General features: G+C 40.3%; 1 protein-coding gene across 1 annotated transcript in view; it reads left to right on the forward strand.

The window, feature by feature from the left end:
- Positions 1–3,773, forward strand: part of LOC118574589 (fibrous sheath-interacting protein 2-like) — a 16,830-nt gene extending 13,057 nt beyond the window's left edge. Inside the window, exon 9 of the mRNA XM_036175546.1 lies at positions 3,712–3,773. Within this exon, the coding sequence (XP_036031439.1) occupies positions 3,712–3,773 (62 nt within the window). The remainder of the gene's footprint in view (positions 1–3,711) is intronic.
- The last annotated feature ends 23,653 nt before the right edge of the window (positions 3,774–27,426 follow it).

The following is a 27,426-nucleotide window of genomic DNA, read 5'->3' on the forward strand; positions in this document are numbered from 1 at the left end:
AAATTTATAGCACTAAATGCCCACATAAAGAAGTTGGAGAAATCTCACACTAGTGATTTAACAGCACACCTGAAAGCTCTAGAACAAGAAGAAGCAAAGGCTCCCAGGAAGAACAGATGCCAGGAAATTATCAAATTGAGAGCTGAAATCAATAAAATAGAAATAAAGAACAATACAAAAAATTAATGAAAAAAAAAGAGTTGGTTCATTGAGAAAAATCAACAAAATAGACAAGCCCTTATCCAATCTATCAAAAAAACAGAGAGAGAGCATGCAAATTAACAAAATCAGAAATGAAAAGGGGGACATAACAACAGACAATGCGGAAATCCAGAGAATCATCAGGTCATACTTCAAAAACATCTACTCCATAAAACTGGAAAAACTAAAAGAAATGGATAATTTTCTGGATAGGTACCACATACCTAAGTTAAATCAAGACCAGATAAACCATTTAAATAGTCCAATAACCCCTAAGGAAATAGAATCAGTCATTAAAAATCTCTCAACCAAAAAAAGCCCAGTACCAGATGGTTTCACTTCAGAATTCTACCAGATCTTCAAAGAAGATTTAACACCAATACTCTTTAATTGTTCCACACAATAGAAGCAGAAGGAATATTACCAAACTCCTTCTATAAGTCTACAATTACCTTGATTCCTAAACCAAACAACGATGCAACAAAGAAAGAGAACCACAGACCGATCTCCCTCATGAACATTGATGCAAAAATACTCAATAAAATACTGGCAAACAGACTCCAAGAACACATCAAAACTATTATCCACCAGGACATACAAAAGTCTGTAAATGTAATACACCATATAAACAAACTCAAAGAAAAAAAACACATGATCATCTCACTAGACCCAGAAAAGGCATTGGCAAAATCCAACACCCCTTCATGATAAAGGTCTTGGAGTGATCAGGAATACAGGGAACATACCTAAACATAATAAAGGCAATTTACAGCAAGCCAACAGCCAACATCAAATTAAGTGGAGAGAAACTCAAAGCAATACCACTAGAACCAGGAACAAGGCAAAACTGTCCCCTCTCCCCCTACTTATTCAATATAGTACTTGAAGTTCTAGCCAGAGCTATAAGACAACATAAAGAGATTAAGAGGATGCACATTGGAAAGGAAGAAGTCAGGCTTTCCCTATTTGCAGATGACATGATAGTATACATGAGTGACCCCAAAAATTCAACCAAGGAACTGATACAGCTTATACACACCTTCAGCAACACAGCAGGATACAAGATCAACTCAAAAAATCAGTAGCCCTCCTATATTCAATAGATAAACAGGCTGAGAAGGAAATCAGAGATACATCACCCTTTACAATAGCCACAAATTGTATAAAATTCCTTGGGGTTACTCTAACTAAGCATGTGAAGGACCTATATGACAAGAACTTTAAGTACCTGAAAAAAGAAATTGAAGAAGATGTCAGAAAATGGAAAAATCTCCCATGCTTATGGATAGGCAGGATTAACCTAGTAAAAATGGCAATCTTACCAAAAGCAATCTACAAATTCACCAGAAGCAATCTACAGATTCAACACAATCCCCATCAAATTACCAACACAATTCTTCACAAACCTGAAAAGAATAATACTCAACTTCATATGGGAAAAAAAAAACAGGATAGCGAAAGAATCCTGTACAATAAAACAACCTCTGGAAGCATCACAATCCCCGACCTCAAGCTCTACTATAGAGCTACAGTAATAAAAACATCTTGGAACTGGCATAAAAATCAACATGTGGACCAATGGAATTGAATTGAAGACCCTGACATTAACCTGCACACCTATGAACATATAATTTTTGACAAAGAAGCCAAAACTGTACAATGGAAAAAAGAAAGCATCTTCAACAAATAGTGCTGGCATAACTGGATGTCAATGTGTAGAAGGCTGCAAATAGATCCATATCTGTCACCGTGCACAAAACTTAAATCCAAGTGGATCAAAGACCTCAACATAAATCCAGTTACTCTGAACCTGATAGAAGAGAAAATAGGAAGAGTCTTGAATGCATTGGCATAGGAGATCACTTTCTAAATATAACACCAGTAGCACAGACACTGAGAGGACCTGTTGAAACTGAGAAGCTTTTGTAGAGCAAAAGACACGGTCAACAAGACAAAGCAACAGCCTACAGAATGGGAAAAGATCTTCACCAACCCTACATCTGACAGAGGGCTGATATCCAGAATATATAAAGAACTCAAGAAATTAGACATCAAAATGCCCAACAGTCCAATTAAGAAGTGGACTGTAGAACTAAACAAAGAATTCTCAACAGAGGAAGCTCAAATGGCTGAAAGTCATTTAAGGAATTGCTCAACATCCCTAATTATCCGGGAAATGCAAATCAAAACAACTCTGAGATACCACCTTACACCTGTCAGAATGGCTGAGATAAAAAACACAGTAGAAAGTTTATGCTGGAGAGGATGTAGAGCAAGGGGAACTCTCCTCCCCTGCTGGTGGGAATGCCAGCTTGTACAGTCACTTTGGAAATCAATATGGCGCTTCCTTAGAAAATTGGGAATTCATCTCCTCTAAGACCCAGCTGTAGCACTCTTGGGCATATACCCAAGGCATGCTCAATCATACCACAAGGGCATTTGCTCAGCTATGTTCATATCAGCATTGTTTGTAATAGCCAGAACCTGGAAACATCCTAGATGCCCTTCAACTGAAGAAAGGATAAAGAAAATATGGTAAGAAAATATGGTACATATACACAATGGAGTACTACTCAGCAGAGAAAAACAATGACATCATGAGATTTGCAGGCAAATGGAGGAATCTAGAAAAAATCATCCTGAGTGTGGTAACCCAGACTCAGAAGGACAAACATGCTATGTACTCACTCATAGTAGGATACTAGATGTAAAACAAAGATGACTAGACTGCTACACAACTCCAGGGAGGCTACCTAGAAAACGGGACCCTAGGAAAGACACAGGGATCACCCAATCACAGAGAAACGGATGAGATCTACATGAACAACTTGGACGACAGTGGGAGTAATGAAGGGCAAGGTTCAAAGGAAAAAGAGCCAGGTGGAGCTCCAGGAGTCCAGTTGTTGAGAAAGAGGAGGGAATGTAAGAGCGTGAATTGTTGACACCAAAATTGGAAAAAGTGCAGGGACAAATAGCCAAACTAATGGAAACACATGAATTATGAACCAAAAGCTCTGGAGCCCCCAACTGGATCAGGCCCTCTGGATAAGTGAGACAATTGAATAGCTTGAACTGTTTGGGAGGCTCCCAGGCTGTGGGACCGGGACCTGTCCTTAGTGCATGAGCTGGCTATTTGGAACCTTGGGCTTACACAGGGATACTTTGCTCAGCCCAGAAGGAGGGGACTGGACCTTCCTGTACTGAATCCACCAGGTTGAATTGAATCCCCAGGGGAGTCTTGACCTTGGAGGAAATGGGAATGGAGGGGAGGGAATCGGGGGAAGGCTGGGGTGGGGGTGGGAGGGGGAGGACAGGGATACCCATGGCTGATGTGTAAAATTAAAACACAAATATAATAAATAAAAAAGGAGAAAAATAATGCATCACATCTTTACATCATTAAACAAATATTCCACAGTATAAACAAATGTAACACTTCTTAATATAATATTGTATAACACCTTTCTTTGAAACTTAGACATTCGTTCCCATTCTTTCATTCCTTTTTAGTGAGTTTTAACTCTGAACCTGTCTTACACCCTTCAGACCTAGGCAGTGACCTCATCTGCTGAAACCCTGGTGCTGGCTCCACTCCCCAAGCCTCTACCCTCTGAAACTAAGGCACTAGCTTCATCCCTCACTCCTGGGACTTAGACCTTGCCTTTGGCTCTCTGATAGTGTCCCTATACCTCTAACCCTCAGAATGACACTTTACTTTAAGTCCTGGAAATGTTACAACACCCTCACAGCTAGTAATTGAGTATTCCTTGTGGACTCAGGCAGTGGTCTCCATCCATCCTTGGAGGTTGACCCTAAGAAGTGATCTTAGCCTATTCATCTTGGGCAATGGTTCCTGTGTCTGGAACCCTGGCAATGGATTCACATGCTTAGCTCTGGCCAGTGGATCTTCCTGCTTTATCTTTGTTCTCAAAAGCTCCTTGCTCTGTGCTGTGGGCTGTAGTGGGTAGCCATCCCAGCATTGGCCTGGAATGGTCAATTGAGGCTTCAGTAATGGTCACGCCCACAAGGCGGGGTGGAGGAAGGAAGCAGAAGACCTAGGATAAAGAGGAGGGCTTGTTTGGTTCACGGATGCTGGATGCTGGAGGTAGACCGAGCAGAGTTCTCCAGAGAACACCCCCGGACTGTGCTATACCTTTGCCAGACCCTGCAACCTATCCCTTCATTTGTAAGGTACCCCACAAAATAAACCTCCCTTTTAACTATGTGGAGTGGCCTTAATTTCACCAATAGTGGGGCCTGCCTTCTGGAACTCTTACAGCAATCCCTGCCCCTAAACCTTGGGTATCAGACCATGTCTCTATGGCCATGTCCTCTGGAACTCTGTCCGTGTGCTCACACCCTCATCCCTGAACTGTGGCTCCTTACTTTCAACTAAGGCATTGTTTCCATTCCATTATCTGAAATTTGGGTTCCTGCCCTTTGTAATCCAGTTAGTACTCACAGCACCCTTGGCCTTGACAGTAGCCCTGTCCTCTGAAAACCAGACATGGATTCCACCCACTCAGGCCTGGGCAATGGCGTCTGACTTTAAACATTGTAGTGTTTCCTATACGTGAGCCCAGGACAGTGACCCTGCTCTCTGGAACTCAAACAATGGCCTTACTCCCATGGTGTTAGATGTGGCCCTGAACTCTACTGACCCAGGCAATGGTTATATCCCTTCAGTCATGTGCAGTGCATCCTCACTCTGAAACCCCAGCAGCAGTCAAAGAAAATAACATTGTACTTTGTTACAAAGACAATGTTTATTCCTATGCCCAATAACTTGGTTCTCATTTCTGACAGGGCCTCAAGAAAAGCACCATTACCATTCGTATTTTAAATAATCCCTTTTTTGGCAATTACATTAGTTATTTTGAACCACTGTGGCAAAATATCTGAGATAAACAATGCAGTAAAGTTTCATGGTTTTAATATTCTTGGCTCATAGCTGTTTTGACCCATCACTGTGGGCCTGTGATGAGTATTGTGGTCAAAGAGGATATAATAGATCAGAGATGCGCTTCTTGTAGTGTTTGGAAGGCTGACTGAGTGAGAAAAGAATCTGGGAACAAGACACAGCCTTTAAAGTTTCACTCCCAGTGACTTACTCGTCTAACTAGGTTCCATTTCCCAATCAGTCATATCCCCCCAGTAGATTGATGAAGTGAGCATCCTCAAGTCCATTCTCAATAGCACCACCAACAGGGGACCAACATGAACTTTCTGTTCAGACTTTTCATACCCAAATCACAATGGCAGTGTAGGCTTTTATTATGAACTTTTTATAGCCTCCAAACTCGACCTAATCCCAAAGCTCTTTCCACATTTAAAATTATTTGTTACTGTAGTATCCTTATTCCCATTGCCAAAATCTATATTAGTGTACTAAAGCTGCCATAAGAAGCATAGTGGTACACAGTGGGTGATAAAATAGTAGAAATTTCTTGTCTCAGAGTTCTGGAATATACAAGTCACGAATCAAGTTGTCAAGTAGGCCACAGTCTTTCTGAAACCTGTAAGGGGGAAACATTGCCTTTCCCTAGCATCTGATGGCTTGCCAGAAATCTTTGTTTCATTTTTTTAACTGCTGTATAACTCCAATCGTGTTGTCTTTAAAAATTACATGAAATTCTGCCTATATATGTCTGTATTCATGGAGCCACCTTCTTATCAAGATATCACTGATAGTGGTTTAGGGACTCACCCTTCTCTAATATGATCATATAGTAATCAATTATAACTAATATTCTGATGTACCAAGGTTCAGAGGCTCTGCATATTTTTCAACACATAAAAGCACCTAATCATGTGTGGTTGATTGCCAAGCATGGGGAAATCAAACAAAGTAGGTGTGGGATGAGGATGGCATCTTACATATGGCGTCAGATCGGGGCAATGGAGGCTGGCATTTTTAATTGATTAACTAATTTATTTATTCTCACATATGTGACATGCTGACAACAGTTTTCCATCCCTCCTTTCTTCCCTGTCCTTCCCCTCTTTCCTCTCCACCAGATCTACTCCTCTTCTTTTGCCTTCAGAAAAGGGCAGGTCTCCCAGAAATATCAACCAAACATGGCATAAAAAAAAATCACAGTAAAACTAGGCGCGTCCCCTCATATTAAGACTGGACAAGACTACCCAGTAGGAGGAAAAGGGCCCCAAAAGTAGGCAAAAGAGTCAGGGACAGCCCCTGCTCCCACTGTTAGTAGTCCCACAAGAACACCAAGCTACACCACCATAACATATGCAGAGGACCTAGCTCAGACCCATACAGGATCCCTGATTATCTGTTCAGTCTCTGTGAGCTCCTATGAGCCCTGCTCAGTTGATTCTGTGGGCTGTTATCTTGTGGTATCTTGGCCCCTCTGGCTCCTATAATCCTTCCTCCCTTTCTTCAGCAGGATTCCCAGGGCTCAGCCTAATATTTGGCTCTTGGCCTCTCCATCTGTTTCCACCAGTTGCTATATGAAGCCTCTCTGATGACTATTGGACTAGGCACCAACCTATGAGTCTAGCAGAATATCATCAGGAATCATTTCATTGACTTCTTTTTTTGCCAGTTGTATTAATATAGGCAGTTTTCCTGTCCCACAGCTGCTCTCAAATAAACACACTGATGTAGCATGAATCTTAAAAGTTCTTAATAATAATAATAATAATAATAATAATAATAATAATAATAAAAGTGCCAGGTATTGTGGTGAATGCTGGAAGATCAGAGAATCAGAACAAGCCACATCCACCTCACCTTGCCAATTCTCAGCTGATCCTGTTTCCTCAGCCTGGAATCCTATGAGTTCTCATCCAAATAGATCTCAGCTGAACTACTTCTCAAAAGCCTGAAGCTTAACCAGCCTAGTTCCTGGTTTTCACACCTTATATACCTTTCTTTCTGCCATTACTTCCTGGGATTTAAGGCTCTTGTCACCATATTGGCTGTTTCCAGTGTGGCCTTGAACTCACAGAGATCCAGAGAGCCAGACGGATCTCTGCCTCTGGAATGCTAGGATTAAAGGTATGTGTGTCACCATTTTCTGGCCTTTATATCTAGTGGCTGTTCTATTCTCTGACCCCAGATAAGTTTATTAGTGTGCACAATATTTTGGGGAACACAATATCACCACATTTCTCTTTTTTTGTCTAAAATTAAAAGAAAGCTTATAACTAATACAAGAAAAACTATCCAATAAGTATATATGATATATACAGTCAAGAATTACATTAACGATGTTTAGTCAATTAACACTTGCCAGATTGAGAAGAAAAACTCCATTATATACATTAACAATGTCCAGTTCAGTACATTTGATAAACTCAGACAAAAAAATTTTCGTTACTTATCCTATTTAAAACAAATAGTTCCTTTTTAAAAGTAGATTCAATAATCTCCCTTTTTACCTTATCATGTCCATAGTCTCTCTTTTTTCTTTTTATAATACATTCAATAATCTACCTCTTGTCATTTTTATATCTTCCCCCCTTTTTAGAGTAGATTCAATGATCTACCTAATTATCCTGTAATTTCTTTATCTTTTTTTCCTCAGAGTAGATTCAATGATTTACCTCATATCTATATCTTCTTTCTTTTTCTTTTTTTTAAACAAACTCTGAATCTAATCTCCTTGTTCAGCTTTTTTCCTGACTATTAACAACATATAACCAACCATCATAAACAGTGACAATATGCATAACTCATTAAACAACCAAAAACCTCTCATCCTACCTCTTGGGAACGTGGGCATCATTTTCTTAAAATTATTTCCTACTTTCTAGGGGTGAAGGCATCTTTAGGGGATCCTGAAAAGAAAAATTTGGAGTTAATTAGAGAGTTAGCTGTATCATTTGTCCAGCCTCTGCAATAATGGGAAAGTGTAGGGCTTGTCTTAAGTCCTTGCTCAAGTAGTCTGTGAATCTGGATCATCTCAGCTAGCCATCTCGAAATTGTCCTGAGCAGTTTGTAGTCCAAAGTTGATCTTTCTGTGGTGTTAATCAGCTTAATGGCTTTACCATAGTCCGTGTGGAATCATCATTGTGGGACCCTGTCACCTTTTTGAAGATTTCAAAGTCACTGTTAGGTGTGGTCATGGTTCCCTGCAGACACCTTTTTTTTTTTTTTTTTTTTTTTTTTTGTGCCTCGTCTGTGGTTGGGAGCAATCACAGTCTGATAAATGACTGTCTCTCAGAACCATGAATGTTCTTCTGTGGTGGTATTATGTTCTCCAAAATATTGTGTACCTTAATAAATTTATTTGAGATCAGAGAACAGAACAACCACTAGATATAGAGGTCCAAGGAAGGTGAAGAATTTTTTTTCAGGGCAGGGTTTCTCTGTGTAGCTTTTGGAGCCTGTCCTGGAACTCACTCTGTAGACCAGGCTGGCCTTGAACTCACAGAGATTCGCCTGACTCTGCCTTCCGAGTGCAGAGTGGTGTGTGCCACCACCACCTGGCCATGGTGAGGAATTTTTTTGCACCTGCAGCTGTCCTGGCATCAGTGAGAACATTACTGAGACAATGGGTAGAACTTTGATGAGGTCTGAAAATTGTGTTTGTATAGGAAAGAATCTTTGCTCACCTTAAATATTGAAGGACTTGGGTGATACTGACATCAAACTGAAAACCAGAGAGGATGATCTGAACTATACTTACAACTGTTTTTGCACATTTCAAAATAGAAGGGCACTAAAACCCAAAGGAAATATGGCAAAAATATAATTCTAGAGACTTGGGTGGTATGTTTGCAATTTTTTATTATGATGATACTAATAATTTTATATGTAATTTTAAAAAATCCAAAATAAAACATTACAAACTAGCAGGAGTACATGCTTGTAGAAATAATAAGACAGTAAATAACTCATGAAATCTTGTCCAAAGATAGTAACACTGGGTATATTTCCTTAATAATAAAAAGTGAATGACGAAAATCAACTACAATTTATGGTGCAAGCCTTTGAAAGGAGGGTAATTTTTCTTAAGCTACAGTAAGGGAATTCATTTTCCTTTATCTTTTAGAGGAAATGCAGTTACTCAGATTGAGTGCCTGGTCATTTGTCAGTCACTGTTTGAGTCACTAGAGGGCGCACTCTTATCAAAGGCGATGAAAGTTCTGAAAATACAACCCTGTCACAGTTTTTTGAAACCTAAATAAAAAAACTTTTAAACAGATTCCCATCCATCTTCTAACACACCAGCATGGTGTTCTGGAATCTTTTAAAGTGTATTTTACACCTGCTTCTTCCTTTGTGAGCTCTATCGTCACTCACATAATGGCTGTCAAATACTGCATTTTTTCATTTAAATTAAATGCTTCCTGTGCCATGAATCTTAAAAGGTCTTATTAATAAAAACAAGCTCAGAGCCAGGTATTGGAGGGAAATCTGGAAGATCAGAGAGACATAACAAGCCATAGCTAACCTCACCTTGCCAACGTCTCAGATGATCCTGTTTCCTCAGACTAAAAGCCTCTAAGTCCTCATCCAAATGGATCTCAGCTGTACTGCTGCTCAAAGCTTTAAAAAGGCCTCTAGTTCTTGGTCCTTGTGCTTTATATACCTTTTTGCTTCTTTCCCAAGCAAGACATGAGATCTCAAGTGCTGGATTAAAGGTGTGTGCCACCATGCCTGGTTTCTATGTCTATCCAGCGGCTGTTCTGTTCTCTAACCCCAGATAAGTTTATTGGGGTGCACAATATTTTCAGCACATCTTCCTTTGTTCCAAGTGGTGACATAAGCTGTCTTGAGGTTTTCTATGTTTCCTCACAATTTTCATTTATTTGCTTATTTAAGGTAGAGGATAAGAACAGTGTGTCAGTGCTGCTGATGGGAAAGGAGAGGAACAGTTAGGGTGAATAAAGGGGATCAGATAGTACAAGCCTTGTGATGGCTATTCTTAGTTGTCCACTTGACTATATCCGGAATGAACTACAATCCAGAAATGGAGGGTGCACTTGTGATCCAGCTCTTCAGGCAAGAAGACATATACCTCTAGTCTGGATCTTGAGGCAGGAAGGCAAGGCACACCTTTAATGCGGGCCATACCTTCTGCTGGAAGCCTACATAAGGACAAGGGAAGAAAGAAGGGGTTGGTTCTTTACCTGCTTGCCCTCACCTTGTCTGCACATTCCATTCCTTCACTGGAATTGGAGCCTACTTCTCTGGGATTCCAGCATCTACAGAAGACCAGCTGAGAGAGATTCAATCTCATTGTGAGACTACTAGATTCTTGGAGTTTCCATTCGCGGCTAGACATTGTTGGACTGCAGCCTGTAAATCATTCCAATAAATTCCATATATATATATATTCATATATATCCATATACAGAAAGGAGGTTAATTGCAGGTATGGGGATGTGTGCACATTTAGAAGCATTGACACTTTGCCCCCCAAATATTTATTCCCTCTTAATTCACAAAGGGTGAAATAGCTACCTTCTTGGTTGACATCATTTCTGTCCTCTTAGTCTGTACTGGATACTACAGTGATCAAGTGTGTGGGTGTTTACTGTGCTCTTCAGCTTTCAGAACTGAGGGGTTCAGAAAGTCTCTGCAGACCTTAGGCTTCTGAAGAGCCTTCCAGTGAGATCTCTGCTGCACAGCTGATATATATATATATATATATATATATATATATATATATATATATCCATTCCATAAGTTCTGTGACCCTAGAGAACCCTGACTAATACAAGTTTCTTATTCCAAAGGGAGAGTGGAGACAGTACAGGGTTCTGAACCGAGACACCAGAGCTGACTTAAAGGGTTGACAGGATCGTTTCAGCTGCCTGTGTTGAGACCAGGAAAGCAGTTAAGGGAGGATATCAGGAAAATTAGGTAAGAGCTATATTCGTCTATAAGGCCATCATCACAAAGTACTGGATAGCTCGAAATGACAGAGATGTATTCATTTTACAGATCTGGAACCTGTATATCTGAAGTTAAGGTGATCCAAAGCATGCTTTCACCTAGAACTGTGGTAGAATCCTCTCTTGCCTCTTTTTGGCTTGGGGAGGTAGCTGTTGATCCATGGAATTCCTTGGCTTTCCACTGCAGCATTACAGCCTCAGCTTCTGTTTTCATAGAGCTTCATTCCTGTGTGTATTTATTCACAAGACCACATCCTCTCTGTGTCTCTCTCATAATGACAGCACTCCTATTGGATTAAGGGCTGACTCTGCTAGGTTATGACTCCAATATAACTTGTTCTAATTTACCTAATTCTCATTCATTCTAAAGAAGCTCGCGTTCTGATGTATTGGGAGTTGTGACTGTTACAGTAAGACAGTAAGAACCCGAAATATTCCCCACAGGCTTGTATTTTGTGTACTCAGTCCCAAGCATGTGGTGCTATTTTGAGGCTGTAGAGTCCTTAGAAGTGGGGCCTGGCCAGCCAAAATAGCTCATGACAAGCAGATCTTTGGAAGTCATACCTAGCCCTAGTTTTGGTTCCACACTCTGAGATTCCTTGTCTGTCATTATGTGAATACCTGTTGCTATCAGCTCCTGTCACCACAGACAGAGCCACTCTCCTGTGCCTTCCTCATTATTAGGAACTAAAACTGTGAGCCAGAATAAATCCTCCGCCTCAGACATTTCTTTTGTCAGGTATTTGGGTCAGTGATGCTAACAGAAACCAGCATAAATGACAACATACAACAGGGAGCACAATTTAAATCCCAATAGAAGTTTGTTGTAGCAATTTGAGTAAGAGACAAGTTGAGTTATGGTGACTGCAAGGGTTTTACTATGTGTAAAGTTAGAACCCAGTGTTTTGGATGATGAGTCAGGAGTATGCCTACAAGAAAGAGAATAATCAAAAATGAATCTAAGGTGTTTGGCAGGAGGAACTAGAAGGGAAAAGTTACCAACACGTGGTGAATGAAGGAGATTTAGGTAAAATCACAGTTCAATTTTGAACAAATAACATTGGAAATGTTCATTAAGCTCTTACTTATATGAGGCTGGGCTCCAGGAAAGAATGGGTTTAGAGTGATTCTAGAACTCAGAGCTAATTTGTTATTCGAGGCATAAAACTCTGGTGGCAATTGATTACTGAGTGTACATGTAGTGAGGATGAGGAGTTGAATTGATCTCAGTTCAGATTATTCCAGGTAAAAATGATGATAGGAGGGGACTATAGAGAGCTAGGGATGGATGCCAAGAGGTACTATAATGATAACCATGGGATTCAACTAACATAAACATGGAAGTAAGGATATGAGGATGCTGTAGGGAGCAAAAGATTGTTATAGGTAGAAGACTGTAGATGGAATTAGGGAGAAAAAGAGGAGAGCAGCATGCTTAAATTGAAATTCTTGTTGGGTGGTAGTGGTGTACACCATTAATCTCAGCACTGGGGAGGCAGAGGCAGGCAGATCTCTGTGAGTTTGAGGCCAGCCTGGTCTACAAAGCAAGTTCCAGGACAGGCTCTAAAGCTATACAGAGAACCCCTGTCTCAAAAAACCAGAGAGACAGAGACAGAAACAGAGAGAGAGAGATTGTTAAGGTGGTGTGGCAATTTATACTGAAAATGTCTAGGAAATGAGCAGGGGCATGAACAGCTAACAATAGCCAGAGGATAAACTCTTTGTAGTACAGGAGTCCAAAGAACTGAGGGGCACGATGTTACATGGATTTTGTTTTTTGAATAAATAGTACATATGAGTGTAGCCTCCATCCTGTAGACAAATTTCTAAATGGTCTTATTAAATAAAAACCACAGAGCCAAATATAGGGGTGAAAGCCTTAAAGATCAGGGAAATAGGAATAGCCACCAGCTAACCTTACCTCATCAACTCTGCAGCTTTCAAATGTGAGTTCCTTCCTGTCTACCTACCCACATAGGCCTTGCTGTTCTGCCATCTGATTGGCTTTCTTAGCCCAGCTACATCACTTCCTCTTCCTACACAGCTCTGTCACTTTCTGTCTGTCTGTACAGAGCTCCAGACCTCTATGGTTACTGGGATTAAAGGCATGTGTCACCACACTTGTCTCTGTTCCCTAGTATGGACTTGAACACACACAGAGATACTGCCTGCTAAGTGATAGGATTAAGGGCATGTGCTACCACTGTCTGACTTCTATTTATACTTAAAATGGATTGCTATTGCCTCTGATCTCCAGGAAAACTCTATTAAAGCACAAATAAAATATCACCACATTTCCCCTTTTTTGTCTAATAAAAATAAAAAAATTTAAAGTCATAACTAATATAAGAAAAACTATATACAGTAAGTAAAATAACTATATACAATATATACAAGCAATAAATACATCAACAATGTCTAGTCCATTTGCATTGACAAATTCAAAGAAAATATCCCATTATCTATTCTATTTTGGTGAGTCCAAAATGTACCTAATTCACTTTCTATCCTATCTTGTGTTACCAAAAGAAAACTATCTTATGATGTCTTTCAAACTTATACACTTAACACCTCTTATTGAGTTTCTTTTCTGAAATTCTTAATAAGGAAAATTGTAACTACAACTATCTTATCTTCAACTCCCTCAGAGACGCAAGAAGGAAATAATATTACCTAGTAAAACAGGAAGTGAAAACAAGCAGCTTCCAAAAAATGTGAGTTGACAGAAACAGCCAGCTACCTGGACAATCATCAGAGGTTCCTCTGCACATTGGAACATCATCTTCAGCCTACAGGCTTAGAGTATCTGACAGACTCATTTGTGAAGTAGGATGTACGCAAGGCCTACAGCTCAACCTCACATTCAGTTGGAGTATTCCATGTACCAGATAAACCTGAATTCCACAGTGTCTTGTCATAACTCAGGATTTAAATTCTGGAAATTGCTGGGTTTTTTGGAATTCAACTGCCTATTCTTCTTGGCTTGTGGATGGCTTCCTTTGTTAAATGCTAGTCTACCATTGAGAGGTTAGACTCTATCAGCCTAGTTACTCTTTCAAGAATAACTGTTTCAGTTACTGTTCCACTGCTCACCAAAAGCGATTGGGTCCATTGCCTGTTTAGCAGCCTTCAAACAAAGGGGCACTGTACCTTTTCTGGATTGCAAAGCCACTTCAGTGATGGTGCCATATTGTCCTGGCCTCAGAGGACACTTGTTGCTAAAGCTGCAACCACACTTGTCTTGGCAAGAATAGTTAGTCCTTTGCTTTGTTTCCTATTTGTCCATTTTTTTTGTGTGTGTATTTTAATCCCATTGTTGCTTCTTTATTTTTCTTTTATTAATTTAAATTACCCTACAAAGGAACAAATTTCGTGGTGACATTCACATAGTTACATTAATTATTCATTGTTCTAATTAACCTTTAGCCTTTTCCTTCCCTCTTCCACCAGCCCCGATCTGGCTCTGGCCAGTTCCATTCTTCACCTCACCTTCTGCCTCATGTCACATGCATTCCATTAAAAATCTCCTCATCAACCCAGAGATATCTTCCCTTCCTCAGATGAGCTCTTATCTAGTTTTCTGAACTACTTGACTTGCTTTTAGGAGAGATGGAATGCTAATATAGTTTTTGTGTCATGTGACACTCACCATCATTGTGACATTGGAATTGGTTACATATTTTCTGTGTTCTTCAGTTTTCTCATCTCTAAAGTGAAAATGACATTAGCTTTGTCTCACAGTACTTCTATGACATAAAACATGTAGATGTAAAACAAAGATGACTAGACTGCTACACAACTCCAGGGAGGCTACCTAGAAAACGGGACCCTAGGAAAGACACAGGGATCAGCCAATGACAGAGAAATGGATGAGATCTACATGAACAACCTGGACAAGAGTGGGAGAAATGAAGGGCAAGGTTTGAGGGAAGGGAGGCTTGGAGGAGCAGGAGATCCCAGCTGGATCAGGAACAGAAAGGGAGAACAAGGAATGGTAGACCATGATGGATGAGGACCACATGAGAACAGGAGTGGGCAGAGTGCTGGAGAGGTCCCCTGAGGTCCACAGTGATGCATCCTCTGTAGACTGCTGGCAGTGGTTGAGAGAAAGCCTGATCTGACCTAGTCTGGTGATCAGATGGCCAAACACCCTGACGGTTGGGCTGGAACTCTCATCCAGTGACTGATGGAAGTGGATGCAGAGATCCTCAGCCAGGCTCCAGGTGGAGCTTCGTGTGTCCAGTTGTCGAGAAGGAGGAGGGACTGTGGGAGCGTGAATTGTTGAGCCTGCGATTGGAAAAAACATGGGGACGAAAGGCCAGATGAATGGAAGCACATGAATTGTGAACCAAAGGCCGTGGAGCCCCCAGCTGGATCAGGCCCTCTGGATAAGTGAGACAGTTGAGTGGCTTGGACTGTTTGGGAGGCATCCAGGCTGTGGGACCTGGACCTGTCCTTAGTGCATGAGCTAGCTGTTTGGAACCTGGGGCTTATACAGGGACACTTTGCTCAACCTGGAAGGAGGGGACTATTTGTCCATTTTGAATAGCATACTGTCAGAAGTTGATGTGAGGACACTTTGTTGCCCAGTGGCTAACTTTTGCTACAATGAAAGTTAACTCCATATGCATTTTCTTTGATGCCCATATCTTCTCTGAAGTAGATTGGTACTGCCAGGAGCTGACATGGCTCATAGTCATAAAAAAATAAAAAAATCTATGTTATTAAAACATTTTAAAGGCCATGTTTTGTAGATCTCTGAAGGGTTTGAAGACCTGTCTATCTAAAATATATCTCTGCTTGATCTTGAAAACATACCTAATATGATTATAAGTTTGATTGTAATGTCTAACTATTAACTATCATTTCTTTATATCCTAATAGTTGGTAATAACATTCAAGGATTAGCAAATTGCATTACATTGTTAAATGAACTGTATAGGTACAATATCCTGAACAAGATTAGAAATATATGTATAGCATTTTCTAACAATATCAATCTCAATATATATAATTTGTATACAATATATAAAAATCCAATCCAATGTAAAGTATTTAAAACTAGTAGTTGTCTTTTAAAAGTAGTTCTCAATAATCTACCATTTTATCTGTATCATATCTATATCCTCTCTCTTTTTACTTTTCAGAGTATATTCAATAATCTACCCTTTATTCTATCATTTCTATGTCTTTTTTTCAGAATAGATTCAATAATTTACCTCTTACCTATATTCTCTTTTTTTTCAAAGAAGAACTTTAAATCTAATCTCATTTGTTTAGCCTTTTTTCCTGACCATTTACACCATCCAGATATTAAAACCACTAATAATGATGGCTGAAGTAGTAAAAATAAAAAATGAACCAAAAACTGAAACCATCAATAATAAGGTTCTCCTGTACAGCAGTGAGATGCAGTAGAGATATAGCATGGAAAGAAAATGATGTAATGAGCTAAGGCAAGGAGTTATAGACAGGAATTAAAGAGAAAGGCATGTGTGACATGTGTTCTGCCTCTCAGCCTAGTGAAAACACAAATAACCTTTATATTGAAGTTGAGGGGATTTTTCAGAGAAAGGGACAGAAAGCTAAGTTTTTAGGAGGTTGAATAAAATTAGAGGACTTCATTTCTATATGAGTAATAAAGGGTGGTTTAAGTTGTGTGAACTTTTTCAATGAGTGAAGTTAATGAGTTTAGAACATGTCAAATCCTGACAACATCTGCTGGAGGTAGACAGTCAATTCAAACAGGTAGCATCATCTTGAGGTTGGTGTCTTCTGTAGTGTTTGATAATGGAGGAGGTAGACTGATGCTATCCCTCAAGAACATGTGACCTTTTTATGCCATGTGTCTATAGAAGACTTGATAGGTCATATGGGTTATGTTGGGACTCCCTGTCAAATCTGCTGAGCAGTTGGAATCTTTCCCCATCCTGTCATTCCCTGTCCCTTCCCATCACATCCTGTCCAGTTCTTTCCTTCCTGTGTGTGGAAGGAACAGGGTCCCAAATGTTGCCTAAGCCAATGAACTCCCACGCTCCAGAGCACCTCCAGCTTCAGTCTCTCAAGTAGCTGGGACTGCGTGCCTGAACCATAATGCCAGGCAAGTCTCTTTTGTTTGCTTAGTCTACTCATTACTCTAAAATTATATACTTGTATTTGTTTTGTAGAAATGATACATGATCATTATAAAATATTTAAGGAATAGAGTAAAGCATAATGAAAAATTCTGAGAAACTCAAATAACTCATTAACACAGAGTGAGCACTGTCTCAGACATACCCATGAATTTTACAATTTCTAACTACTTTGTAGGACCTCAGACTTCTCTAAAGGTATTATTCTATTACTGCAAACAGTTTAAATGCTATAGATTTATTCCAATCCTCCCTCTTTGCAAACAAGGAAATTAATTTCTAGAGAAAGAATAAGGTTTGTTCAAGGTCACTCATTCAGGCAATTAAGCCCAAATCTATTGACTTCTCAGTTCCCAGGCTCCACCCTGACACACACGAGGGATGGTACCCAGGGACCTTCCTTACACATGCTAAGCAGATGCTGGGTTGTTGAGCAGCTTCAGTCTCCTGGTCTCTGAGATCTACATGGTACATCACCAGTTCTTTCACCACATAGACCTCCTTTGCCTTTGCCTGTGAAAATTCACCCATCTACTCATTCATTTGCCAGACCAAAATGTTAGGCCATGGGTCTATAGCGGAGAACAAATGAGACAGGATCTCTGACCTTGGGTGGCCTTCAAGGCTTCTATTCTATGTAGTACAAAGAAAGTATGTGTTGGACTCCTTAACTTTCTCCAAAGAGAAAAAAGTCCACATAACAGTGCATTTGTTTACAATTCCAAATTCTTTAGTAATGATAGGGAAGCAAAGCATTAATTGTCTAATTTAAAAATCATACTGCCAGTACATTGAAATTCAAATGAGTACTTGAAAAAATAAATATTGAAAAAATTCATGAGGTACAGGATACTTTTCTATTATTTTAAATCCTTTCAATTAATTTTTGTAGCATCTATTTTTAAAAAAAAATGTGTGTGTGGTTCTTTTGCCTGCATGTGTACTTGTGTGCCACATGCATACAATGCAAATGGAGGCCAGAAGACGGCATCAAATCTCCTGGAACTGGAGTTACAGATGGCTGTGAACCCCCCTGTAGGTGTTGAGAATAGAGCCTTAGTCCTCTTGTCTCTGCTTCGATTGAGGCTGTGGTCATATGCATTTATGGGGAACATTAGCCCCTTATGTGGGTGCTTGGATCCAAACTCTGGTCCTAATAACTAGAGCAAGTGCTGCTAATGACTGAGTCATCATTCTAGCCCTGAAATTTTGTTTTTAGTAATAGAGTAATTGTGTAATGAATGCAAGAATTCAAACGATACATGTTCTTCTATGCAGTGTAAAGAGTAAAAGTTCCCTATACCCTACTTTCCAATTCCAGATCATAGGAAATTCTTTTCTATGTGTTTACCAACTCTCTCTCTCTCTCTCTCTCTCTCTCTCTCTCTCTCTCTCTCTCTCTCTCTCTCTCTCTCACACACACACACACACACACACACACACACACACACACACACACACACACTAAAGGAGCTCTGCTTGTTTATTGTTTTAAGCCCAGAGCAGTTGGAAGTTTAAAGTTTAAAATGAAACAATGCAGCCATATGCCAGGTCCTCTCTGGATGTAGTATCCAATGCTTGAAATGTGAGCAGATGCTGAGGGCTATTAATGAAGTTCTTGAAGGGAGGCCCATTTGTGGATATTGTAGATACAAGGCCAAAGTTGAATGTAGTGGCCAACTGAACAGCTGGCATAAAGAACATGTTTGCAAGTTGATGGGCTGTGGGAAGCATATCCTCTAGGGCAATGTACAGCATTTGGCAATGTACTGTTATTAGGAAAATGGAAGCAACACATAGAATTTTATAATCATTTAAACTCAATTGCAAATGAATAGATAAATATAAAGAAACATTTTTAAAATATACTGATAGGGTCTAAATATGACTGTTTTCTATTTTATTAAAAAGTGTGTGTGTGTGTGTGTGTGTGTGTGTGTGTGTGTGTGTGTACATAGGCATGTGTGAATGCAGGCACACCCATGCTGAGGAATGCATGTAGAGGCCAGAGGTAACTCTGAGGTGTTGGTTCTCTCCACTTTGTGGGATCTGGGGATCAAACTCAGGTCATCAGGCTTGTGCAGAAATCCCTCTACCAGCTGAGCCATTTCACTAATCCTTATATTTTACCTGAATGTTTTATTAGCATTCACTAGTTATACATAATAATGAGTTTCATTTATGTCATTTTCATACATGCATATAATGCATGATGATATTAGATATCATTTATCCTTTATTACCCTCATTTAATCCCTATTCCTTTCCAAGTATCCTCTTCTCAACTTTCGTATTCTTTGTGTGCATATGTGTGTGTGTGTGTGTGTGTGTGTGTGTGCGCGTGTGCGCGCGTGCACGCATGCACACACATGGTCCAATGAATTTTGTTAGGGCTATTTATAGAAATATAGGCACATTACTTGGGTCCACACCACTGGAGAAAATGTCTTCCCAGCTCTGTCAGCCACTACCTGGATATAAATCCCAAGGGAGGGATGGGATGGGCTCCCTTGAGCTTCTCTCCTTTCCATGACACATTGCTAACAAGCCTGATATTGTGCAGCTGATCACACCTGCCATGGACTCTAGAGTGTAACAGCCATGTCACACCCAGGAGACCATGTTCCACACTGCCTCCTCCACTTCCTCTGGCTTTTGCTTCTTTCTCTTCTTTGTTCAGCAATGTATCCTAATCCTTATGGGAGTGTGACTACAGACATCCAATTTAGGGCTAGATATTCAACAAAGACTTTTTTTTTATCACACCTGAGATTAAAATGCTCCAAGATTTTCTCCCTTTTTTCAGTCCTCAGATACAAAGCATAAGCCACAGTAATGTATGTTTGATTAATGCCAAGTTTTTGAGCTATTTAATGCCAACGAGCTACTCTTCATTACAAAGCACCACATGTGGTCTTCTGGCAGTTGAGTCACACCAACACAGCTGAAGAAGACACAGTCATGATCTCTGTCACACCAAAGATCAGATATTTGTTGTAATACCCTCCTAATCAGCTAGCACATGAAACCTCAATGAAGCTGTTATAACCAGACTTGAAATAATTAACCTTTTCTCATTGAAAAGGCCTAACAGAGAATGGTCTCAGTGACAGGTGTAAAATTCCATTTCTTCTAGAAAATTACCAAGCTAGCAGATGCTCCTTCTGACTAAATGAGACATTTCAATGAAAAAAAAAAGTTCACCCTTTATTGTAAATATTGCACAGGAACTAAGGCAATGGATTTCTCTGCAATAATTCATGACTTTCATCTTCTGATTGGTAATATTTGTTGTCCGTATATGTATTATAAATATCCACCTGCTTGTGTTCTCCATCAGTGAAGTGCAAGAGCACTTCAATTCTGATGCTGAGGGTCCCAGATGCCCGGGAATGCATCATGGTATTGAGAAAGTGAAGCAGGTTATGTGCCAAAGCCTTGAATTGAAAATAGAGATTGAGAAAAATAATTCTATTGCTGCTGCCAGAGAAGAATTGAGATCAAGAGGGAGAGGCTATTTTTATACTGTAGTGCAAAGATAAGAAATCTTTGATCTATTATTTGGATGTGACTCTAGGCTTAACATGGTAAAACTTGAAGCAATTTTCTGAGGTACTTACCTCTTTCTCACTATTTACAACTATACACATAAACAGACAATTTGTAGGTTTGAGTCCAGTATGAATGCTATGTAAGTTCAGCAGAGATATCTGAGTATAAACAGGTTGGCGCAGAGAGAGAGAGAGAGAGAGAGAGAGAGAGAGAGAGAGAGAGAGAGAGAGAGAGAACAGAGAATGGGGAGGGAGGGAAGAAGGAATGGAGGGAAAGATCAATCTACATTTCCTGGGGAGGAAGTAGGAGACAACTGCACCATCTTGGTGAGTTGGGGGAAAGTTAAGTTAATGATGGTATGGGGTTGACAATTTGGAGTACACCAAGCTTGCTGAATATCAATTGGGGGCCGACATGAAGGCAGTAAACCTGGAGGGAAGTAGATAAAGACTCCTGAGAACTGTGGCTGAGGAGATGGTCCAGCAGGGAATGCTGGCTGTTGTCATTACACTCCCCTCCCCCATTTCTTCTCCCTTTCTCTTCTTTCATCCTGTTTGCTTTTGCTCTGTGCCATCCTCTTCCTGGGATTTAGAGAGGCTGTGAACTCCTTGAAAGCTCAGTGCAGGGAAGGCCTGTTTATCATTTATAGAAATTTCTCTCCACTGTCAAGAAGCTTGGAGCCTGACAGTTGCTTCTCCTCTCTGCTCCGCCTCCTTTTGAACCTAAGACCCTCAGTGGACACCTGCAGAGCCCTCTCTTTTGAAGGTTCTCCTTCTTTAAGCCCTCCCTTTCCCTTAGTTCCTTTCTTCATTATTTAGATATAAAATCAAAGTTTCCTTTGTGCATTTTTTAATTAATTTTTTGTTATTATATTTGTGTTTTAATTTTCCACATCAGCCATGGGTTCCCCTGTCCTCCCCCCTCCCGCCCCACCCCCACCTCCTCTCTATTCCCTCCCCTCTATTCCCATCTCCTCCAGGGCAAAGACTCCCCTGAGGATTCAATTCAACTTGGTGGATTCAGTACAGGCAGCTCTAGTCCCCTCCTTCCAGGCTGAGCAAAGTGTCCCTGTGTAAGCCCAAGGTTCCAAACAGCCAGCTCATGCACTAAGGACGGGTCTGGGTCCCACTGCCTGGGTGCCTCCCAAATAGTTCAAGCTATTCAATTGTCTCACTTATCCAGAGGGCCAATGAAGGGCAAGGTTTGAGGGAAAGAAAGTTTAGGGGAGCAGGAGATCCCAGCTGGATCAAGAACAGAAAGGGAGAACAAGGAATAACAGACTATGATAAATGAAAACCACATGAGAACAGGAATAGGCAGAGTGCTCGAGAGGTCCCCAGAAATCTACAATGATATATCCTCTGTAGACTGCTGGCAATGGTCGAGAGAAAGCCTGATCTGACCTAGTTTGGTGATCAGATGGCCAAACACCCTACCAGTCGAGCTGGAACTCTCATCCAATAACTGATGGAAGTGGATGCAGAGATCCTCAGCCAGGCCCCGGATGGAGCTCCAGGTGTCCAATTGTTGAGAAAAAAAAAGAGGAGGGACTGTAAGAGCATGAACTGTTGAGCCCAAGATTGGAAAAAGCACAGGGACAAATAGCCAAATGAATGGAAGCACATGAATTATGAACCAAAGGCTGTGGAGCCCACAGCTGGATCAGGTCCTTTGTGCACTTTTATTTATTAGATGGGGTTTTGCTTTTCATTATGAAAGCAATTTTATTTTTTACCTATGAAAGTTAGCTTTGCTATTCTTTTGTTTATTTTTACCTGCTGTTGGTCAGTTGTTCTTAACATGATACTGCCCATCTCTTTGCTTTTTGTTGGGATTTTTTCTTTTGTAGCTTCATTGAAAAATAATACCACAATGAAAATGGCCAATCATTATACTGAGTCAGGTCTCACTATTCATTAGCTTATTTAATAACAATATCTATCCAGAAAGCTGTTGTGGGTGAGTGAGTTTACTCTTGAGTAAATGGTATGTGTACAACCAATACCTTTGAAATAGCAAAGGGCAGGGTATACTGGCGAAGTATCCTGCTACATGCACGAACACAGCTGAGAATAGGGTATTGCAATTCTTGTGATGTTGCAGAATAATAATGCTCTAGAAGCAGCAGATGAAGGAAGGATTAAGCAATAAGCTGTCCCCACTCTAGTCCCAAGAATAAGATAAGGTAATGCTTTTTGAGACAAGGGCTTTTTATGTAGCTTAGGCTGGATAGAAGTTATTGTATAACCCAGGCTGGCCTCAAACACATGACCTTCATGCCTCAGCCTCTCAAGTGCAGGGCAGGGATTATATAAGATGCAGCTGATTTTGAGGATGGGAAGATGGTCTAGGAAGGCTGACATAAGCATCTGGACTTCAATCCTTGCTAGCTATGCAACTTGCAATCCAAATGACCTTGGATAAATTCTTTACTCTGACATCTCAGTTTTTCATTTGTGAAGTGGCAGAGCTAATAGAACTTAGGTCAGATGGTCATGTAATAACACATGGAGATTATATGTGAAAATTATGCTCACCATGCCTGACATCCAATAAATGTTGCTCTTGTTATCATCAGCCTTTCAATTACCCTCCAAAGCAAGTCTGTCTGCTCTTAGTTTTCAGTTGAACAAGGTGAGGCTTAGAAGGCCTTGCAACAGAGACAGTTGCAAGGAGAGAATTTGAGTTAAGATCTGTCCCAAAGCCTGTGATCTTTCTAACCCTCCATGATGTTGCTCAGAAATGAGAAGCACAAAGTCAGTGAAAAAAATAATAGCAGGAACAAGCCTCAGAAATGTTCCTTAGCCCTTGTGGTACCCTCCCTGTTCATCCCACTGGCTTTCAACTACAGGGAAAAGGGGTTGTTTGTTGTTTCTGGTTTCAAGGACCCCCATTTTTTTCTTCTCCAATACAGCTTCCTCTTTTCACTAAATTAGTATTATTCTGATGAAACAAAGGTGTTTCTGATGTTTCAGCCTTTTCATCTTCCACTAAACATCTACTGCTTGCCAGCTTTTTCTTTTCAGGTAAATTATGGCTGTCTCAAATACAAGGGCCCTGAATGTTAGTACATTCTGGAGGCTCAGTGTCTTTGAGAGGACTGCCTGCATGCCATGTTAGATCATGTACAGGCTTCTGGACAGCACTCTTTCAGATCTGCACCCTCTCTTTCTCAGTGCTCTGCACTCACACTCTTGGCTTGAACTTTTTGGCATCTGGCATTGCTGGCTCTGGTCCCAGACACTCTTCACAGCTTTGGTGTTGCTGTGGAGGTGTTTTGTTTTGTTTTGTTTTCTTGTTTGTTTTTTGTTTGGTTTGTTTTTTAATAGCATGATCTTTTAGTTGCTGATCACACACATTCTGCTTAGTACTAGTGGAATATGGTGTTGCTATAGTTTGACTTTTCTTACCCAACAGAAGGGTGAAAGGGCCACATTTTATCTTGTTCCTCTTAGAGCAAAGATTTAGTAAGATTAATAACTCTGGAATATTATTGAAATTGTGAGTGAGAATCATCATAAACAGCACAGTTTGAATTTATTTGACAAAAATGTTGAATGTGAATTATGAAGAAAGTGTTGTGCTGAATACCACAGGAATACAGAAATCTGCTGCTTTCTGTCCTTATGGAGCAAATGGGTTAGTACAGAGCTAAAAACCAACCATCCAAACAAACAAATAAACCTTTAACTTCTTTTAGAGTTTCAAATTCCATGAAGACATACCCCATTACAAAAATCTTGGCAAATGTCTGTAGGACCAAGGAAAGACTCACAGGAGAAGTGATATAAATCGTGCTGTGATACAAACCAGGTACTCAATAAATGTTTATTAAATTGGAATCAGACAGATAAAATATGACAGGGACATATAAGTTGAAAGAATAATGAGAACAATGTTGCAGAGGGAAGAATGGCAGCAGGGCTACTGAGAATAGGAAGTGATGTAGGCCAGAATATATAATGTATGTCCAGGAGCTATGAAGACAAGTACAGAGAGGAGAGGAAGTTCCTGGCCTAGGAGGCCAAGTTGAAGATTTTTTACTTTGGTAGGCAGATGGTAAGGAGTTATTGAAGATTATAGCACATAGGAAGGAAGACATGACACCCCTAGCTAAGGAGAAGTTTTCTTCAAGCTTGTCGCCTCTGCTAGGTTGCCTGTACTCCTGTGGATGGTTATGCACCCATGCACATACAGCCAGCAATAACTGGACTCGGTGAGTTAAAAAAGGATATAAAGTTGGGAGGTGGATATGATGGGGGAGTCTGGGAGGAGTTTGAAGGAGAAGAATGGGGGTGGATCTGATAAAAATACATTTTAAATATGTATGAAATTCTCAAAGAATAAATACAAAGTATATTAAAACAGTAAAATATGACATGGATTTATTTTCTAAAATGCCTCCAATGATGTAACTGGTGTCCAGTAGTTGTTTATAAAATAGTTGGAAAAAGGTCCAGGAAGAGAATTTTAAGACCAAGGCTATTCTACTTAGTGCTTATACACTCAAATCTTTGATACAAAATCCTTTTGGTAGACTCGTTGGTTGGCATCTGGATTTCAAAGAGTTAAAGGAATGGTCATAGGAGTGGAGGGAGATGAGCAAAGCACAGTAATCATAGGGCCCCAGCAGGGGTCTGTAAGAAAAGCTTATCCACGGCTGTGTCTGGTGGCTCATCCTGGAATACCAGCACGTAGAGAGAGCCTAAAGCAGGGGGGTCAAGAGTTCAAGGCCAGCTGGACTACATGAGACCCTTTCTCAAAGAATGGCCTGTGGAGCCTTGAGCATTTTTGAAGCCAGAAAAGAAAGGGCCCAGGGAGAGGGAGACATTGAACATGACTTGCCAATTCATAGAGAGGATGGAGGCCAAGATGGGAGTCAGTAGAGAATTTTCCTTGGAAAATAGAATCTTTTCTTTGCCAGAGTTTGGACTAAAGGAAGAGAGATGAATGGAGATGAGTGAAGGAAGTTAATAAGTCACAGGAAGGGGACATGTAGGGAAAGCTTAATTAGCCCTACATATAGAGCCTTGCCATCTCAGCAAAGTTCTGAGCATCCTTCTCAATGCTTTCCTGTTATCCATGTTAATTCCTCAAGATTTATAGCCTGATTCTTTTCAGCTTTAGTTAGAAACAATCTGACAGATTCAGTCAGCTCAGACCTTTAAAAAAAAGTTGTTTTTTTTTTTTTTAAATTTGTATGGGTAGTTAGCCTGCATGTACTTCTGTGTACTCATTTTGTGCCTTGGTAGCCAGAAGAGGGCATCAAATCCTACAGAGTTATAGGTGGTTGTGAGTCACCAGCTATAATGTTGGTGCTGGGACTCAGACCTGTGCCCTTTGGAAGAGCAGATAGTGCTCCTAACCATTGAGCTATCTCTGTAGTCCCTACATATGTAGGCCATATTGTGGTGAATTGGCATATTTGGTAGGCTTCAAATACAGTATAAGTGGTTTTGCTCTGAGAACAAGCTACAGTGTTGACCTAGGCAGCCTCATTCACCAATCAACAGTCATCTCTTGGAAGGAATCAATAGCCATTCCAGGACAGGTTGAGTCAATTTTGCACTTCCACATTCTCACAGATTATGATCTTACAGTCAAGGGGTTTCCACTACTGTGAGGGGAGACTATAAACATGCCCTTCAGTGCAGTAGACTCCGTCATTTTCTCACATCAAAGTGTGTGTATCCCTAAAGACCTTCCTCAAGAATCTTTTTGTCTTTCTCAGAACAGAAAGAAGTTGAAGCAGTTTTCAACAGCAGGAATCTCAGGCTTTTTTCTGTTTTGCATCCATCTAGATTCTAGACAAAAGCATGCCAGTTTCTCAGCATTTGTTCTTCCTCTAGTCTCCTAAGGAAGGTATGTCCCTGGGTTCTGAGCACAATTAGCCAGAGTCTGGGTTTTGTCCCATACAAAGGCAATGGCCCCATGTAACTATATGGTTGGGAAACTAATTTTGGTTATTCCACTTAAATGAACTTAGAATGACCCAGTAAAAAGGCTGAAGTGGGTTTGAAAGGGCTGAGGGCCAGTCATACCACTGCATCAGGGTGGCCACACTGGGCCATTTTTTTTCTGTAGAAGAATGTGGACTTTTTGAGTGCTATATACTTTCTCATCTACTTAACTGTTATTTAAATAAATTGCTTTGCTCTTGAGAGACCTTAGACTCTTTGATGCAGGGAGAAGCTGGTATATTGGAGTAAGAAGGGGCTGCCAATGTGGAATCTAATTGAGTTTCAGTGTGGGAATATTAGGGTTCAGGAGCAACCTCACATTAGTTATATCATCTTGTTATTACGTGGCATGGCTATTATGCTAAATCAGAAATCTATGGAGAGCACAAAGACAAAGCTATAAATTGGCTAGAAAAAGTAGAGGATTTCAGTGATGATTTCCACTCAGGATGGGAACATCAAACCACTCTACGGACTGCTCAGAGTCTAACCTCATGGCATTTTTTTTACCCTTTGAGACATTGTCAAGTTGGCATTACTCATTGGTTCTTCTGAAACATGTTCAAGTCCTTCCTCTTTCATGGCCTCAGCTGAGAGGGTTTGATGCCAGCAGACTAATTTCCTAGACAAACTTAATTAGGGAAGCTGTTCTGCTGCCAAAAATCACCTAGTGCATTCCAAAGCCAAACGTGAAGAGCTTAGGGGGTTTT

This window comes from Onychomys torridus, chromosome X, assembly GCF_903995425.1.
Source record: "Onychomys torridus chromosome X, mOncTor1.1, whole genome shotgun sequence".
NCBI lineage: Eukaryota > Metazoa > Chordata > Mammalia > Rodentia > Cricetidae > Onychomys > Onychomys torridus.